General features: G+C 42.2%; 1 protein-coding gene across 1 annotated transcript in view; it reads right to left on the reverse strand.

The window, feature by feature from the left end:
- Positions 1–19,460, reverse strand: part of CDHR2 (cadherin related family member 2) — a 147,391-nt gene that overhangs the window by 122,904 nt on the left and 5,027 nt on the right. The window contains exon 3 of the mRNA XM_066589286.1: positions 18,508–18,693. Coding sequence (XP_066445383.1) covers positions 18,508–18,693 — 186 coding nt within the window. The remainder of the gene's footprint in view (positions 1–18,507; positions 18,694–19,460) is intronic.

Consider the following 19,460-nt stretch of genomic DNA (forward strand, 5'->3'; position numbering starts at 1 on the left):
AACTCTGTTCGGTTCCATCCTGAGATAGACCTAGTCAGCTGCGAATATTCCTCTTTCCTGCTTCCCGAATGGAGCAGGAAAGCGGAACCCTGGTTGCAGGTGTGAAACCACCCTAAAATCCCATTTAGACCAAACGATTCTCGCCCAAAAATCAAAACCGTCTTTTCAGAGATAATTGTTGGGTCCAACTGCACGGGCATTGTGCAGTTTTCGCTAACGAGTCATTCATTGTTTTCTTTTAGCAAGCTGAAAGAGAACAATGAGCCTTATCAGTGCCGCGCACTGAGTTCTCTGTGGCATACCACTGATACTATTCTTTCAGCTGGAATCCCGCTCGAAGAACACAGCCGGAGTATGAAGAAGACAGCGCTACACCTGTGTTCTGCATACCTTGCTCGGAGCGCTCAGCTGTATACCAGCTGTGCGCTCTGTGAACACAGCAGGAATATTCAGAAGACAGCGCTCAAGCTGTGTTCTGCATACCCCGCTCAGAGCGCTCAGCTGTATAACAGCTGAGTGCTCCGAGAAGACAACAACTGTATGCAGTAGATAGCGGTCCTGCTTGTGTTCTGCATGCAGCATGAACCTTCAATTACACACGTGAACGCTCAAAACTGTCACTCAAACTTCCGTTTGAGCGAATTTTGAGCAATCATCTTGCCATGTAAATGCATACAACGTTTATCGCTCAAAAATGTCTATTGAGCGACTTTTGAATGATAATCGTTGTGTCTAAATAGGCCTGAACACTCATCCTAATTTACAACACCCTCTTAGACAACTATGGGATGCACTACAGTCAGCATGCCTCCAGATACCCGAAGCAACCTACCAGCACATTATTAAGTCACTGCCAGCCCATCTAGCTGCTGTCTGTGTGGCACACGGCGGGTTCCGCTGGTGCTCATAATAATGTGACTCGACTCCGTATTTCTTCTTCTTTGCTAATTCACTTCTGGCTTTAGCTCAAAAAATTGCACTCAAAAACAGCATGTGTTTCCAGCCTCAAAGTTGCAATGCTAAAATATGTGAGTTCTATTATATATGTGAGTTCTATTAGCTGAAGACCCCACTTCACATATGATAACTGACAGAACTCTACTGCTGGAGGACACACAAGAACCCTTGACAAAGGAGGTATTCAGTGTAACTATAGTTATATTTTCAGTTCCAGTTTACAGGAAGATTGGAAAACTACAGGCAGTAAGACACTAGACAGAAGGACATACAGAAAATATGCAAGTGGAGTTCTGGCCTGACTGCAAGGGCATTGCACGAGGAAAATAGCAATACCTGGATTCAATGAAAACAACTGCAATTTAGCAACAGTCTGCTTGTATGTCTGGCCCTTCAGCCTACACAATGGAGATGGTGGTGGTGGTATTGGCACTGGCGTCACTTAAGTCGTATATAGATCCCATGATTCGGTCTCTCTGCTTGTCATGCTGCCTGCTTCCTCCGGTCTATTCTCTCTTGCAAGTTTATGAACATAACTTCAACTCTGCTTGTCAAATAAGCACCTTTGAGTGGCCGAGGCCACAAATGCCATGCTTCCCTACCGTCCTGATTTTTGGGTGCTGGCCAGGGAGGCATGTCTAATGTGCCAATAATATGTAGAGTAGAATGCAATGACGCATCAGGAAGTTGTCAGCTCCCTCCTCCACTATTATCCTTGCTAGCGCTACAATGAACTGTTTGCAGTGCATTTTATTTAGCTCTATTGACTTAGTTACCTTCTGGCTGCAGCATTTTTTGAGGAAAAAAAGCTAGAAAAAAAAGCCGTACAGGACAGCAATTTAAAAAAAACCACGATGGCTAGTAATCAAATTCAGTGTTGAATAGTTGAATGCACTGACAAACATAGTATCCAAAAACATCTATTTTCAACTTCTATCCCCTCTTCTGTTATATAGGTTAAAGTAAAAAAGACTGAAGAGAGAGAAGGTAGTATCACAATCATGACAGGTGTGACAGTTCATAGATTGAAAAAGGAGAAGGTACTGAATATAGCTGTAATGACCCTGTATATCACCCAACGCATTTCCACCAGAATTGGTTGTATCGGGGGTCTATTGAAAATAGTAGAGGAAGAAGTTATTGTTTTGTTTTCTACATGAGTAGCTTCTTTCTCTCCAGTCTTTTCTACTTTAACAGTGCATCACTGAGGGAATGGAAGTGGAAAATAGATGTTTTGGATTCTATGTTTGTCAGTGCATTCAAGTATTCAACACTGAGTTTGATTATTATTAGAGATGAGCGAGCGTACTCGGATAAACACTACTCGCTCGAGTAATTGGCTTTATCCGAGTATCGCTGTGCTCGGGTCTAAAGATTCGGGTGCCGCTGCGACTGACAGGTGAGTCGCAGCGGGGAGCAGGGGAGAGCGGGCGGGAGAGAGGGAGAGAAAGATCTCCCCTCCGTTCCTCCCCGCTCTCCCCTGCAGCTCCCCGCTCCGTGCCGGCACCCGAATCTTTAGACCCGAGCACAGCGATACTCGGATAAAGCCAATTACTCAAGCGAGTAGTGCTTATCCGAGTACGCTCGCTCATCTCTAATTATTATATCTTAATGAGAGTCAATAAAGTTTTAATCTTAAATAATGTATATTTTCTCAGTTATGAATACCATTTAGGGTACAATGGGAACATTTCTACAAACAATGACAGGTTTTCCCACCTGCAACCTTTCTTATCTAGCACTTGGACTCCACCTTAAAAAAGTATACACAAACACCATGAAACGAGAAACAGGAAAGTAGCGTTTTATACAAAAAAGAAACAGTTGCTTTTAACCAGAGTAAAGGCGGACTCACACGGGTGTGTTTTCATATTTTCCCGCGTGGTATGTAGAGAAAAGAACCTATTGATTTCAATGTGATCGTTCTCATTAACATATTTGCGCGTTTATTCCGAGTGCATGAAAAAAATGCAGCATGCTCTATTTTTGTTCACATTTATATACCAAAGACTCCATAGAAATCTATGGAAGGGGCGCGAAAACCGGAGCGATTGCACATTACACTGAGCAATTTCACGGGAAAAAGAACACATCTGGAACTTAGATTAAACAGCCTTTTAAATCAGGATGCGGCTGTGCCCTGTGCCCATGTGAAATGGCCCTGAAAGTGCAAAAGTACAGTCATATGCGCAAAGGTGCGTTGTTGATGGCGCAAATGCATTTACGCGAGCAGTCTTATGAATATGCCCGTGTGCGTCCACCCTAAGACTGGAATTACACATGCAGTGTTTGAGCCAAAGCCAAAAGTGGATCCAGATAGAAGAGTTAGATGATCTATCGTCTCACTTTTGTATCATTCCTGTATTTGGCTTAAAATGACTGCATCGAAAACGCCACAAAAAGTGCATATGTGATTTCAGACTGAGGCCTCCATTAGGGCTCATGTCCATGACCGTGTTTTCACCGCGTATCACGCGAAGCGTTGCACGGCCGCATGATGCGCTGTAAATGGAGTCAATGAAAGTCAATGGACTTTCATTGATCCATGCACACCAGCATGTAGACACAGCATACCAGATGAGAAATACATCGCAGCATGCTCTATTTCTCTGCGTACCACGCAGCGTGAGCCCTATACATTGTTATAGGCAGAGTATGAAACACTGTCCATACACAATACATTGCATATGGGCAGCGTTTTCATATGTATCTGGGCACTAAAACAGGGCGGAACTTTAATTTTTAAAAGTCACACTGCGCATTAGAGTATGTCATGTGTCAGTGAAAATCAAAATTTTTTACACATTGGCTTGCACATTTAGAACCTAATGTATTTGGATATGGAGGTTATTTTTGTAAAATATTGAGGTTTACCTACCGGGAAATGGTGATTAAAATTACGCGACATTGTTCATATTAATCATATTACGCTTGCCTTTTATTGACAGTTTAGAGACATTTAGTATCACTTAATAACATTTATTTAGTAATTAAAATGTCAGTGCCCTTTTGGATACCAATATTTTTGCTGATATCAGCAAGAGGTTTCAGAAACAGAATTGGCTCAAATTCCGTTTTTCTATCCAGAGTCTCAACTTTGGAAAAGAGTCTACCAACTGTACCACATCAGCCTTTATCTGAAGAGGTTGGTCCATCAAGCTTTGCCACAATATGACGGAATGACAGCTCAATGATGTGAAGCTAGCAGAAAGGCCTAAAAAGTCTTTGTTTGAAAAATTCTTTAACCCCTTAAGGACCAGGCTGTTTTTTACCTTAAGGACCAGACTCTTTAGGGATTTTACCCATGTGTTGGTTCTACTACCCTATTTTTTTTTCCTTCAGTTTGCAAAATTATTTTTGCTGCGTCTTTTTCTCTGTGACATATAGGGCTATATTTTTTAAGATCTTTTATAATTTGGAATTATTTTTTTAATGAGTATATTTACGCTAAAATAAAATATATGTATGGGTTCCTCATTTTGTTTCGGACGTTTTGATATATAAAATGTATAGTTTTGGATTACAGGGCACGTACGGCGGCAATTGTCGTTGGCGTCGGCTTTGGGTTGTTTTCCTTTTCATGTATATATTTTTATTTTATTCTGCAATTGTTTTTTACTTATTTATGTAATTATTTTTTACCATCTACATTTTTTCTCTGAAAATAAGACCCTCTCTTATATTAATTTTTGCCCCAAAAGAGGCACTAGGTCTTATTTTTGGGGATGTCTTATTGTACTAACCTAGCAGGCTTGGTCTAGGCTCTTCTGCTGCTCTCCGGAGCTCCATCACACTTGCTGCAATCATCTGCCGCCCACAAAAGATTGCTTCCTGGTTACGGGATTCATAAATCCGACCTCCAGGAAGCGATGGCCGCGATTGGCTGAGCAGTGCCCGAGAACCAATCAATGCAGCACTCGGTGAACCAATCACAGCCATTGCATTTTGGAGGTGGGATTTATGAATTGGCTGAGCTGTGGCATTGATTGACCAATTCATAAATCCCAGCTCCACAATGCGATGGCTGTGATTGGTTCTCGTGCTGCTCAGGCAATCAATGTAGCACTTGATGAACCAATCACAGCCATTGCATTGGTTCACTGAGTGCTGCATTGATTGGCTGAGCAGTGCTCGAGAACCAATCACTGCCATCACTTCCTGGAGGCAGGATTTATGAATCCTGTAACCAGGAAGCGATCTTCTGTGGGCTGCCAGGGACTGCAGCAAGCGCGCTGGAGCTCTGAAGAGCAGCTGGAAGACCCAGACCGAATGTGCTAGGTAAAGTATTCCTTTTTTGTTATGTAATGCAGCTAGGGCCTATTTTCTGAGTAAGGCTTATATTTCAAGCCTCTTTGAAAATTCTGGGTAGGTCTTATTTTTGGGAAAACAGGGTATGTTCCCCATGACATGATATAAGACCTCTGGGGGACATTCACATGTTTCTTGTTTTTTTTATTCAACCTTTTTCCACTGTAGCTGATGCATCCATAAGAGCCCCAGTTTCAGGAAAAAATATCCCCTGTAGTGACAATAGTCACTGGCAGAGCTGATCAGGGACTGCTGTAGCTCTGCTGTAGCAGGAAATCCCGGCGGTCACGTGACTGCTGGCTCGTGTAGTGGAAGTTATACTTCCACTTTCACCTTTTAATGCATAGCACTCATTGAGCGCTGTGTACTTGGGAAAGGAGAAGGCAGAAAGGGTTAAAAACCCCTCCTGCCTTCTCCTCTGGGTTATCAGCTGTGACTAAATGCTAACAAACCGACCTGCTTCTGATTGATTGCAGAAGCAGGGGCTTTAAACCCCTGTCGTATTTTTACAATCAGCTGGATTTGAAGCCCAGGACCAAGCGCTGTAAATTTTCTGTGCTTGGTCCTTATTGGGTTAACACTGTGAAGCATGCCAGACATATCATTAGTGGTGTCACTTACAATTAGTTTGAGGCTAAGATCTATACCTCTGACCTTTAACCAGTCAAATAATGCAATTGCACACTGTTTGGCCAGTTTTGTTGTTCTTGTTTTGGGCTCTATGGAGAGTAAAGGCGCATTTAGACACAACAATTATCACTCAAAATTTGCTCAAAAGCTGTCTTTTGAGCGATAATCGTTGTTTGTAAATGTGCCTATCTTTCACTGTTCAGCCAAACGATGGAATTCAGTTCTGCCTGAAAGCCATCATTCAGCAGAACAGCTGATAAGTAGGACCGCATGCTGTGCTCTGCCCTGGAGAGAGCTGATAACAGCTGATTGCTTTGTCTCAGCTGTTCTCAGCTGTCAGCCCCAACGCAGAACAAAGCAAAAGTAATCAGGGAACAGCAGGAGGTCTGTTTCCTGATTACAGCTCCTGGCGGCTCACACGCTGCTACTTGGTACTCATATGCATTAGTCCCAAGTAGAAGTTTATGCAAAATACTCACTCAAAAGTCATCTTTTGAGCGATCATCTTTGCAGTGTAAATGCACCTTGAGATAGCGACCTGGAGGCTCTTCTGTAACGGTCATATGACTTTCCTTGACGATGCATTTCCTGGACGATGATGTTATGTTTTGCAACATTGGAATTCTTTGCTTTCGAGTACTTCATAGCATGCTCACATGCTCACATGGAATACCTTATTGTTATCACATATGAGGTGCTTCTTATCTTCACCTGGATGGCTTGCATACAGGCGTAGGAATAATCACCGATAATAGTTAATTTTATGACAAAAATAGTCGATTTTTTTAGGAAAAAGGCTGAATTTTAAGTAAATTGCGTTTTCCAGGTAGCAAAAATTGCTTCCCCCAAATATTTTTTACACGCAATAAACTCAGAATTTGTAAATACATTAGAAAGGTGACTCACTGAATCCAAAATAAAGCATGCATGTGCATAACATACCCTGCTGCGCATGTGCGTGTAATATGCGGGCAAGTGCACTCACAGCCATACATGGTCTCTGCCGCATAGCCGATGTTTACAAAATTCTCAAAACGCTGGTGGGAGACCCGTAGTGTTTTAGCACACGCTCATGGGCAGGAGCCCTTACACAGACACTTATTTAAGCATTGTTATACAATTAATAAAAAATACTATGTATTTCAAGTCTTTTTCATAGCTTTTTATTTTACATTTGTAAATGTTTTTCTCTCTGATGTTTTTCAAGTCCTATAGAAAAAACTATTGAGAAAAAGGCCAAAAAACGTCATATCTAGAGTGCTTTTTCCAAAAAATGTCAAAAAACACAAAAAAACAATCAAAATGCTACACAAAAGCATTGCTTGTAGTGAGCATTGAGACTCACAAATCTCGTGCGAATGTGAACCCCATTCTTTTGAAGAGAGTCATATACGTGAGCCATGTGGTGCGAGAAAAAAATCACTGCATGTGCTATCTTTTCACGTTTCTTGGAACGCATCGCCCATTGTTTAATGGGACAGTAAAACATATCACACGCTGTGCTAGGTGCACGCAGGTGTGATTCGAGGTTTCCGATTGAAAACGATGGGAAACACTTGCCGATCCTCTAACACAGCTGAAAGCTGCGCCGGTGGATCGCTACTTCATAGAAGTGATGGGAGGCGTTTTTGACAGAAAAATGCCTCAAATTAGCATGAAAACACACGCTGGTGAGCACGACTTTGGGCTGAGTTTCTCGGACTGATATCGCACTCACCCATGAGCAGTTAGCATGACACAGTTTTTTTTAAGCCAAACCCAGAAGTGGATACAAAGGGAAAGAAAAGCATAAAGGAAAGACTGATTATTCATCTCTGTTTTCTCCTACTCCTTTATTTCATTAAAAGAAAATGCTCCAAAAACTGCACGTGTGATTCCAGCCAAAGGGTGTCTACTAGAGATGAGCGAGCATGCTCGTTTAAGGCTGATACTCGAGAGAGCATCGGTCTTTTCGAGTAACTGCTTACTCATTTGAGCAACATGCTGGGGGGGGGGGGGGAGAGAGAGATCTCCAGCATGGTGCTCAAACGAGTAAGCAGTTACTCAAAAAGACTGATGCTCTCTCGAACCTCAGCCTTAAATGAGCGTGCTCGCTCATCTCTAGTGCCTACACAAATGGTGTTTTCAGAAAAATATGGTTCAAAAAAGTTTTTGTAAGTTCCTTTCCAATTTTCTTTCAGCAAAAAAAAAGACTGCAGCCAGATGTTAGCTGTAATCAATAAGGAAATACGTGGCGTTTGTATCCCTTTTTGCGCTTTTTACCATTTTTTATGATTGCTTTTAAAATGCGACATGATTTTAAAAAGTCTGGAATAAAAATCCATGTCAAAATGTTAAAAATGTGTACACAAAAAATGACAATCAAAAAACCCCCTGTTAAACAAAACATGAAATCTATCGTGTGTTTTATGAGCCCACAAAAAAGTGTGAGTGATAGAAGCCCGAATCATTCAAATTTTCAAAAGAAAAGTCTCAAACCTGTAACGCGGAGACAGCTGTTCTTCTTCTGGTGCCCAGGTGAGTAAGAACTGTATTAGGACCTTTGTATCCCTTGCTTATCCCATCTCATCATGCATATATCAACCATTAACTGTAGATAATCGACAAGAGTAATTACCATCTCCACCCACTTCTCCTGAAAAAAACTTGGACTCTATGACCAGCCGAGCCAGAGAATTACCTTATGTTGTAAATATGACGTATGCAGTACAAGATGAAACTAAACATATCCTCCTACTGCAGGTCCTCAGGATGTCGATACAGTTGAATACAATAGTGGAACATACAGGGAGCCCCCCAGCTCCGTATTCCACATGACTTGTCAACAGCGGCTCGGCACAGACAGAGGAGATGTGGGAGCAGCGCTAGGTGAGTATTCTTTCCTTTTTAATCAAATCTCTTTGTATTAATATAAGGAAACAAAAACAAAAGTGTCAGTAAATATACAAGGCAAGTATGAGATATTGGACAAGAAACTAAAGTTGACAATATTAAAGGGGTTGTCTCGCGGCGAAAGCGTTTTTTTGTTTTTTTTTAAATGGACCCCTGCATTCTGCCCTGTGAAAAAGAAAGCATGTGTTAGTTTTAAACAAGCACATTGCACTTACCTGCATCAGCGTTCTACAGCTTCTTCTTTTCTTCTTTTAAAGATGGCGCCGCTGGTCTTCTCCCACGGTGCACTGCGGGTCTTCCCATGGTGCACCGTGGAGTTTCTTCTTCTGTCTTCCGCGTTCCACTGCCGATACAGCCACCTCATTGGCTGATCGGCACCACGTGACGGAGGCGGAGCTACGATGACAACGCGGTGACCAGCTCTCCGGCACGAGCGGCCCCATTCACCAGCCAGAAGACCGCACAGCGCAAGCGCGTCTAAAAAAGCAAGAAGACAGCGAAATTAGACGGATCCATGGCGACGGGGACGCCAGCAACGGAGCAGGTAAGTGAATAACTTCTGTATGGCTCATATTTAATGCACGATGTATATTACAAAGTGCATTAATATGGCCATACAGAAGTGTATAACCCCACTTGCTTTCGCGAGACAACCCCTTTAAATCGGAAGGCCCGCTACTGTATCTGTAGATATCTAGGAAAGCAGAAAAATAGATACAAAAGTAGACTTAACTGGAGCAATCAATGCCAGTCAGCTGCTGCAAAAGCAAATAAAGTCTTGGGGTGCATTAAAAGAGGTATAGGGGCGAGAGATAAGAACATTATTCTTCTACTATATAAGGCACTTGTCAGGCCTCACACGGAATACTGTGTACAGTTCTGGACACCGGTGCTCAGGAAAGATGCTGCAGTGCTGGAGGGGGATCAAAGAAGGGCAACTTCATTAATAAACAGAATGGGAGGACTGGAATACCCAGAGAGGCTATCAAATTTGCGATTATTCACCCTGGAAAATAGACGGATAAGGGGCGACCATAAAACTATGTATAAATACATTAGGGGACAATACAAGGATCTCTCCCATGATCTGTTTATATGCAGCACTGCGACAGTAACAAGAGGGCATCAGCTACGTCTAGAAGAAAGCAGGTTTCATCACCAACACAGAAGGGTGTTCTTTACTGTAAGACCAGTGAGGAACTCTCTGCATGAGAACGTGGTGGGTACTGGTATATCTTGTCTCCACCGGAAATGTGGGTGGAGACGATGGTTAGGCAGTTTGACAGCCAGGTAACACCCACAGTTGCTGATTCATTGCAGGACGTTCTCAGTGTAGCTGATAGGCTTGTTGGATGATGAGAAACTGCAGGAGGTTGTCAGTGTACTCCATGGCCTTCCATGATCAGACACCAGAGCTGTAAGTCTGGGCCCTAGCACCTGCCTTTGCTTGCGCGGCCTCAGGGACTCTCGAAGCACCGCTGGCAGCGTGTCCTCCTAACCTGCGACGCGCTGCCTGGTCTGCTGCTACACTCCCCGGCACCCTCACATCTCCAGTCAGGATATCGTGTGCTGGCAGAATGTCCTGGTAGCCGCTGCCATGCGCTCACATATCCCTGCTAGTCTGCTACACTTCTCCGTACGTTCACATGGCCACTGACGACATCCAAAGTGCTCAGTGTCCCTGCTCCCATGTCCCCTCTGCGGTACTCTGTCCTTGCTGTGGCTCTAGAGCAAACAGTGCTGTGACCCTGCATCTCCGTGCTCACCCCATATTCTCACCGCACACTCACAGACGCACAAACTGCGCTAGCTCCCTACATGTCGGCGCTCAGCCCAGCTGCTCCCCGCAGCCCTGAACATCTGGGACCGTGAGCAGGGCTCCCCCCTCAGCCCCTGTGAGAGCACCGTATTGTGGCTGCCGGGCACCGGCTATACACAGGGCTAGCCCCACTGCTAATAGCCACTGAGGAAGTAGGGGCATCACCTAGCTGTCAAGCAGCCTAACACTGGTGTACACCCACCACTTCTGGTGGCATCAAGGTACACTAGTACCGACGTGGTGATGGCAAAATCCATAGAGGAGTTTAAAAGGGAACTAGATGTCTTTTTAGACCTCTATGATATTACAGGATATAGACACTAAATAACCAGCAGGGTTGTTGATCCAGGTCTTGGAGTCCGGTAGGAACTTTCAAATGTTGAAAACCATGCACAGACAGACTGTTTGGGGGTGATTACCCCTCATCAGTGTGCAGCAGGCTTCTGGCTTAGTCTGTGAGGGGCCTATGATGTGGGTCAGAAGTGGTGTCATGTCTCCTTAAGATGAGCATCCAAAAAGTGCTGTCTTTTCTGGCTTGGTTTCTTATTCCCAATCATTGATAAGACTTGTTATAAAGTCACTTTGATTTGCAGGAATGCTGCTATCCAATAGATGGAGCTGTAGAGGTATTTTTCCATCTTTCTTATTTGCATAAATTTCCCAGAGGAGCTAGCAGGGCATTATAAGTCGCCTTACTCATCTTTTAGGTGTCCCCACACCCCTTTTGGGTGCTCTCCTTTGGGAGAGACTATACCAGCCCCTGACCCACTCACACCCTAGGTGTCTTCACACACATTTTGGGTGCTCCCTTAAGGAGACATGACACAGCTTCTGAATGAATTCTAGAATTGAAAAAAGTGAAATACTATAAAGAAAATAATAAAAATGTAAAAAAAGGAAAAACAGAACGCACAATATAGACAGAAACAAATCAGGGAGATTGGATAGGGGAAGAACAGGCGCCCCCGGTTAAAATTTGTCTGTCATAGGAATGCCATATCACACTAGCACCAAATATTAGAAAATGAAGTTTATGTAGCATAAGATGGATAAGAGCAAAATCCAATACGTGTCCCAGGGAGACTGGATTGCCTCAGAGAGGTCAATTTTATTTAGTAATACATCTGTGAGATGGTCTATGCCTTGTACATCTTTTATATTATTATACATACAATTATACAAAAAAATCTGAAGGGAGGGTTTTCCATTTTATTTGTAGCAATGAGGTATCTGGCAGTAGTAAGGATGTGCAAGAGCAGTTCGTCAGTCCGATTTCGTAGGAGGGACATTGAGCAGATCAGCCATTCCATGTCAACTGGCCTGATTTGGGAGAGGGTTCCTGCTCAATCACCTTCAATTTTGCTGAAATATTTACAGAATGCTCATACACCACCTGTATACGGTTCTGCGAAGTTTTAGCTTGGTGTATACCTTGGTAGAGGCACTAGAGCCATTCACATAAAAATCACTCTTCCCTTACAGAGGTCGTTTCAAAAAAATAGCCAGGTTTGTGTTGCCACTGTTCTTGATACTTGATTGACCCGATGTTCACTACGCGAACATAAAATGTTTCACAAGTGATGGTTATGAACTTCTAAATCTACATTGATTAGGTGATTATTTAGAGTGTCACTTTGTATTTGGAGTAGATATCTAATATAAAAAAGTCTACAGGTCTCTCTCTGTCTGTCTTTCTGTCTCTCACTCTGTCTCTTTCTCTCTGTTTATCTCTCTCATTGTCTGTCTGTCTGCCTCTGTCTCTTTATCTGTCTCTCTGTCTCTTTTGTTGTCTGTCTCACTCCCTCTCTGGTTCTGTCTGTCTATCTCTCTCGGTCTCTCTCTTTCTGTCTTGGTATCACTCTGTCTCTCTGTTTGTCTCTTTTGTTCTCTTTCTGTTGCTTTCTCTGGGTATCAATATTGCTTTCTCTCTGTCTGTCTATTGCTCTTGTTCTGTCTGTCTATCGCTCTCTCTCTGTCTCTCTATTGCTATCTCTCTATTTGTCTCTCTATCGCTCTCTCTCTGTCTTTCGCTCTCTCTGTCTCTCTATCACTCTCTGTCTCTCCATCGCTATCTTTATATCGTTCTCTCTTTCTGTCTGTCTCTCTATATCTCTATCGCTCTCCCTCTGTCTGTTTCCCTATTGCTCTCTTTCTGTCTGTCTCTCACTCTATCTGTCTCTCTATTGCTCTCTTTCTGTCTATTGCTTTCTCTCTGTGTTTCTATCACTTTCTCTCACTGTCTCTCTATTTCTATCGCTCTCTCTGTCTCTATCGCTCTCTCACTGTCTCTGTATTTCTCTCTCTATCGCTCTTTCTCTCACTGTCTCTCTCTCTACTGCTTTCTCTGTCTCAATCGCTCTCTCTCACTCTGTCTCCCTATTGCTGTCTCTCTATCACTGTCTCTCTCTGTCTCTCTATCGCTCTTAGTTGGGCAGTATATGTCGCAGCTTAGCAGTGTATGCTGCGTTGCTTAGCAACGCTTCACTCTCTCCAGCACATGCCTGAAGCACAGCAGCACCGCCCATAGACTTAACATTGTAACTTTCAACCCGCCTGACAGGTTCCTGAATGTATTAAACTCCCATTTGATGATTTTACGGCACCGGTGAGCGTGTGTGTCATCTAATGACACCAACATCATACACCAAAGTTACAGCAAAGGGGTCAAAGTGCGGTGCAAGAAAAAGCATGTTGGCTTATTTATATTACATAAGCAAGCTAACTCACTGAAACTTGGTGCACTTGGTCAACTGTTTGTGTAGAATTTGAAAATTTTACAGGCACGGCTCCCTAAGCATTGGCTTGGTGGCTGGTAAATGTTGTCGCGACAAAATTGTCCTAAAGTTTAGAAAACTATAACTTATTAATAAATAGCTTAAATAAGCTGGAACTTGGCCAGTGAGTAGTACGAGTGCCGACCAAGACACTGTTAAACGGGCTTCTTTTTTGCATGCATACTTACTGTTTTATCTCCCACTGAAATTGGTAAAAAAAAAAAAAGAACTTATTTTTGCAAATTTTACAATTTTTTTAACACTTGCTACTCAAAAAGGACACTTCCAATTTTATTTAGCATTGTGCCGTTAGAAACAGCAGGTTTTAATCTATGTTTTTCTGTTGTTTCATGTTGGTGTCTTTCCACTTGAGCAGAAAAAATTCAGTTAAAATAGCGTGATGAAGTTGGCACGAGATGTGTTAAGTTTATTATTATATGCATATATTACATACTGATGAGCTAGAAATTTATGTGAATGTTAACTAGTAACTAATTAAGAATTGAAGAAGCTAAAGAAGATCAAGAGGAACGATTTAAGAAAGGTTGTACAGTTACTGGAACAAGACAAAACCACCATTTTGGTAATTTGTGTCAGAAGAGTGTCAAATGACACAACATCATTTACAAATGTTGATCAATGTACAAAAACAGCCCTTCAGTATGTGCCAGTGGCAGACCTTCAACCAGGCCAGTATGTAGCTTGTGTTTGATAACCAGTGGTAGATTGGAAACATATATGAAATTTCGAATGAAGAATATGATGCTAAGATGAACTTCATGCATCCTCCTGGAGTACCTCAAGGAAAACAACGCTATAACTGAGCATGGGCTCATGAGGAGTTGATCATGTCAAACCAATTTGATCAGCTTCTACGACGAAGTAAGTTCTAGGTTGGACCTGGGAGAGTCTATTGATCTCGTATATCTGGATTTTTCTAAAACATTTCACACTATGCCACATAATAAGCTGATATATAAAATGAGACAGCTCGGACTGGGCACAAACGTGTGTATCTGGGTAAGGAACTGGCTCAGAGATAGAAAGCAGAGGGTGGTAATAAATGGTTCATACTCTGATTGGGCCACCGTCACTAGTGGGGTGCCACAGGGTTCAGTATTGGGCCCCATTCTGTTCAATATATTTATCAATGACCTGATAGAGGGGCGGCACAGTAAAATATTGATACTTGCTGATGATACGAAACTATACAAGTTGGGGAAAGCTGTTATATGGTATAACTTCAATATATATACAATAGGTCAGTTCTTAAATGTAATCCTCTGGGTGTTCTAGTTTCTAAATTAATGACTCTTTCTATGCCATAAAATGAGAACCCACTGGTGTCTCCTTGATGTACTTCAATAAAGTGCTTTGCTGCTCCAGAACTACTTAAATTTGAATTCTTAATGTATCTCAGATGTCCGGCTATACGGAAGGGGGTTCTTTACTGTAAGAGCAGTGAGACTGTGGAACTCTTTGCCTGAGGCCGCAGTGATGGCAAAATTGATAGATGGGTTTAAGAGGGGGACTAGATGTCTTTCTAGAGCGCTATGATATTACAGAATATAGACATTAAATAACTAGAAGAGTTGTTGATCTCAAATGTTGATCCAGGGATTACTCTGGCTGCCATTTACCAGAATAAGAGTAAATTGGCTTCTTCCCACTGGAGTTTTTTGCCTTCCTTTGAGTCAACAGGGGGGATGGAAACAGGCTAAATTGGATGTACATTTGTCTTTTTTCAGCCTAGCATACTATGTTACTCACTGGCCAAATTCTAGCTTATTTAAGCTATTTTTAAAAAAGTTATAGGTTCCTAAACTTTTGGACAATTTTGTCGCGACAACATTTACCAGCCATTTTGGACCTTATTAGTCACCAAACTAATGCTTAGGTAGCCCTACCTGTAAAAGTTTTTTAATTCTACACAAACGTTGACCAAGTGCAGAAAGTTTCAGTGAGTTAGATTAAGAACATCTTATAGACCCCTGTCTCTGTCTAAACCCTTTCCAGGTGCTTGGCTGAAGGACATTTGGTCTCACACTACCCATTATGTGTGCGGCCTTTGACACCCACCCACAGTCACCTCCATTTGCAGTAGTGTCTTGAAAGATGATACTGGACAGCTAGGAAGTTGAACTGGGTTATCTTTAGTAACTAATCCAGTTTCAGTTTTGGCACGAATGACGGCTGTGTTTGTGTCTCGAGACCTCAGGGTGAGCGCCTCAATCCTGCCTTTGCTGTGGAGCGGCACACTATCCCCACTGCTGGTAGTTTGGTCTGTGGGGCCATCGTATACAACAGTCGGTCACCCCTAGTAGTGGTACAAGGGACAATGACAGCTCAGTTATATGTTCAGGACATCCTGCAGCCACGTGTTGTCTATCATTGCAGGGCTTCCAGGAGGCATTTTCCAGCAGCAGGGTAATGCTTGGTCGTACACAGCAAGGGTGTCACAGGAATGCCTTCACAACATTGCCACACTTCTGTCGCCTGCCCGGTTGCCAGATTTATTGCCACTATAATATATATAAAATCATCTGGGATGCCAACCTCAACAGCCTACGACTTTGCATGATCTAAAGGCTCATTTACAGCAAATGTAGGCAAATATGCTACAAGATACCATACGGAACCTGTATGCCTCCATGCCCGCCCGTATCACAACTTGCAATCCAAGCTAGAGGCGGCTCAACATGGTACTGGAGCATTTATTCAAGTGTTTAGATTTCTATAATAAATTCTCCTTTTGCTCTGATATTGTAATTACTTACTTATATCAACCTTACAATCACACAGAGAAAGCTTCCTTTGATTCTGACAACTTCTACTAGGTGCTTGATTTTTTTTCTTACAAAGAGTGTAGAAGGAAACAAGCCTGTATGAAAGAACAGGTGTGTCCCATGTCCAAAGGCCACAAATAATTAGAATAAGCTAATTGCACAACAATAACACAATCAGTTTCTGAAACACCTTTCATGATCCAAGTAGGAAATGACTTTCCATTGGCCTGATATTGAAGAATCCACAAGGCAATAAAAGTATACGGTAATACCAGCAAATGTATTCCAGTGGAGCAATACAGAGTAGAAACAAACATTTCTTCATAGAGTCTGTACTCATTGGGCTGCTAGACAGAGCAATAACTCATCCAGTCTGGATAAAAAGTTACACTGGAGGATAGAATGCAGCTATGATAACATCATGACAGCATTTTTTGTGTTTCAGAGTAGTGAATGATCAAAGTGGACATTGCTTGTTCATTGAGTAGCCCAGTGTATATATTGATATTACTATCAAATGAGCCTTGTGTACAGTCTTTAGTAAAAGCTCTGAGAACGACACGAGATTTTGGCTTTCACAAAGTTTGCTGCTTCAGTGTTTTTAGATCTTTTAGATGTTTCTATGGTATACTCAAGTATAATTATAGGCAATTCATAAGTTTTTAACCCCTTCCCTCCCCATGACGTAAGGGTACGTCATGGGAGCGGGGTACTTCCCGCAAAATGACGTACCCTTACGTCATAGGGATAGCGCAAGATCATAGCAGATCTGGCGCTATCCTGCAGTGGGAGCCAGCTGTCACTATTAGCCAGCCTCCCGATGCGCCCCCCCCCCCCCGCTGTTAACCCCTTCCCTGCCGCGATCTAAGTAGATCACGGCAGGGAAAGGGTTCACAGAGAGAGCACGCTCCCTATGTGACTTCAGCCGTTCAGCCGGCTCTTGCGGAGAGCCCGGCTGGTTGCTATGGCAACAGGACGCCAAATACCGGCGTCCTGTATTGTCATTGCCTAAGATCGCTGTAATAAGTGATAAGGCATGGCAGGAGAGAAGTCCTGCCATGCCTTATCGTAGCGATCATCAGTGCTGCAGTGTAAGTCCATCAGAGGGACACAGATGGTATAAAACAAAAATCAAAATAATGTACAAAAAAAATGTAAAAAAAATGTAAAAAAAATGTAAAAAAAAACCTTTTTTTATGCTTTTTCTCATATTAGTATAAAATTAAAAAAAATTAAAAATCCCACATATTTGGTATCGTCGTGTCCATAAAAACAGGTACAATAAATCAAACATGCTTTTTATCTTGCATGGCTAAAAGCGTTAAAAAAAACGCTACAAAACTGAGGCCAAATGCTAATTTTTAGCATTTTGCCTTCCAAAAAACGCAATAAAAGTGATTAAAAAAAACATATGTACCCCAAAATGGTACCAATAAGAACTACAGCTCATCTCGCAACAAATAAGCTCTCATAGAGCTCCGTCCATGGAAAAATAAAAAAGTTACAGGACTTTGAATGCAGCAATTTAGAAAAAAATTATTATTTAAAAAAAAAGGTGTTTTTATTGCAGAAAAGTGAAAAAACCTAAAAAATAAATATAAGAATTTTGGTATCATTATAATCATACCGACCCGCAGAAAAAAATGTAGTGTGTCACTTATGCTGCATAATTAACGCTTTAAAAAAAAAAAATTGCAGAATTGATGCGTTTTCTCTCCCTATGATCATAAAAAAATAATAAAAGTTTTACAATATACTCTATGTACCCAAAAATGGTACGCAAAAAACAAGCCCTTATATGGCGGCGTTGACGGAAAAATAAAAAGTTATGGCTTTTGAAAAATGGAGATTAAAAAATATGAAAAATCGTTTGGTCCTCAACGCCAAAATAGGCCATGCCCTTAAGGGGTTAAACTTTTCTGGGCAAATATCTCAAAGACTCAATATTTACAGTGTTTCAAGACTTCTACAATTCGCCCTGGTGTGCTGGATATCAGCTTCTGGGCCAAATCCTGACTGATGGTAACCAATTCTTGCCTAATCAGTGTTTGGAGTTAATTTCTGTGTTTTTGCTTGTCCATTTGCTTTTCGAGGATAGCCCACAGGTTCTCAATGGGATTGAGATATGGCGAGTTTCCTGGCCTTGGAATTTAATTTCAATGTTTTGGTCACCAACGACTTCATTATCGTTATTGTCTTGTGACAAGGTGCTCCATCATGCTGGAAAAAGTATTATTCATCACCAACTTGCTCCTGGATGGTTGGGAGGATGCTTGGATACCATTTTAGCGAGCCCACTCCTGTGAATGAAAAGTAGACCCACACATGAATGATGCTTTACTGTTGACATGACACTGGACTCATGGTAGTGCTCATCTTTTCTTCTACGGACAATCATTCTTCCAGATGTCCCAAATAGTCTGAAGTGAGCTTCATTAGAGAGGATAACTATAGCCCAGCCCTCTGTAGCCCAATCCCCGTACTTCCTGCAGAATATTAGTGTCCCATCCGACAGAGCAACAAGAGGCTGGAGGGAAAGGATTGGGACAGGGAAATATGCATACACACTGAGCATAACAACAAACTTAAACTGCAAATGGGACCTGCAAGCAGACATCCAACATCGACTGACAAACACCAAAACACTTACCAAGAATACCAACATGCTAGGCAGATGGAATAGCTGAAGTACATACAAAGTATTGGTTCACATTTTGACTAAGATGCTTAAGCTCATGAGCCCACGACAAGGGTCCTTGCTCCCCTGTGAGTCCCTACTGTAAAGGTCCAGTGTCCATGGACGGACTCTTACCCCACGCGGATGATCTGTAGTTCAAGCCAATAGAGAAACATGCGCATCCGCAGCTAAATTAAAGCATGCACATTTGTTTTGCTGACCTTTTAGTCCAGAAAACAAATCTCAGCATGCTCCATTTCAGTGCAGTTCCTGCAAGGATGGCTTCCATTGAAGTAACATAGGATAACATACGGAACCTGTATGCCTCCATGGCCGCCCGTATCACATCTTGCATCCAAGCTAGAGGTGGCTCAGCGTGGTTCTGGAGCCTTTATTCAAGTGTTCAGTTTTCTGTAATAATTTATCCTTTTGCTCTGATATTGTGATCACTTACTTTATCAATATCAACCTTATAATCACACATAGAAAGTTTCATTTGATTCTGACAACTCCTGCTAGGTACTTGATTATTTTTTTGACAAAGAGTGTAGAAGGAATCAAGCCTGTGTGAAATAACAGTTGTGTCCCATGTCCAAGGGCCACAAGGGTTTGTACAC

Source organism: Eleutherodactylus coqui, chromosome 2, assembly GCF_035609145.1.
Source record: "Eleutherodactylus coqui strain aEleCoq1 chromosome 2, aEleCoq1.hap1, whole genome shotgun sequence".
Lineage (NCBI taxonomy): Eukaryota > Metazoa > Chordata > Amphibia > Anura > Eleutherodactylidae > Eleutherodactylus > Eleutherodactylus coqui.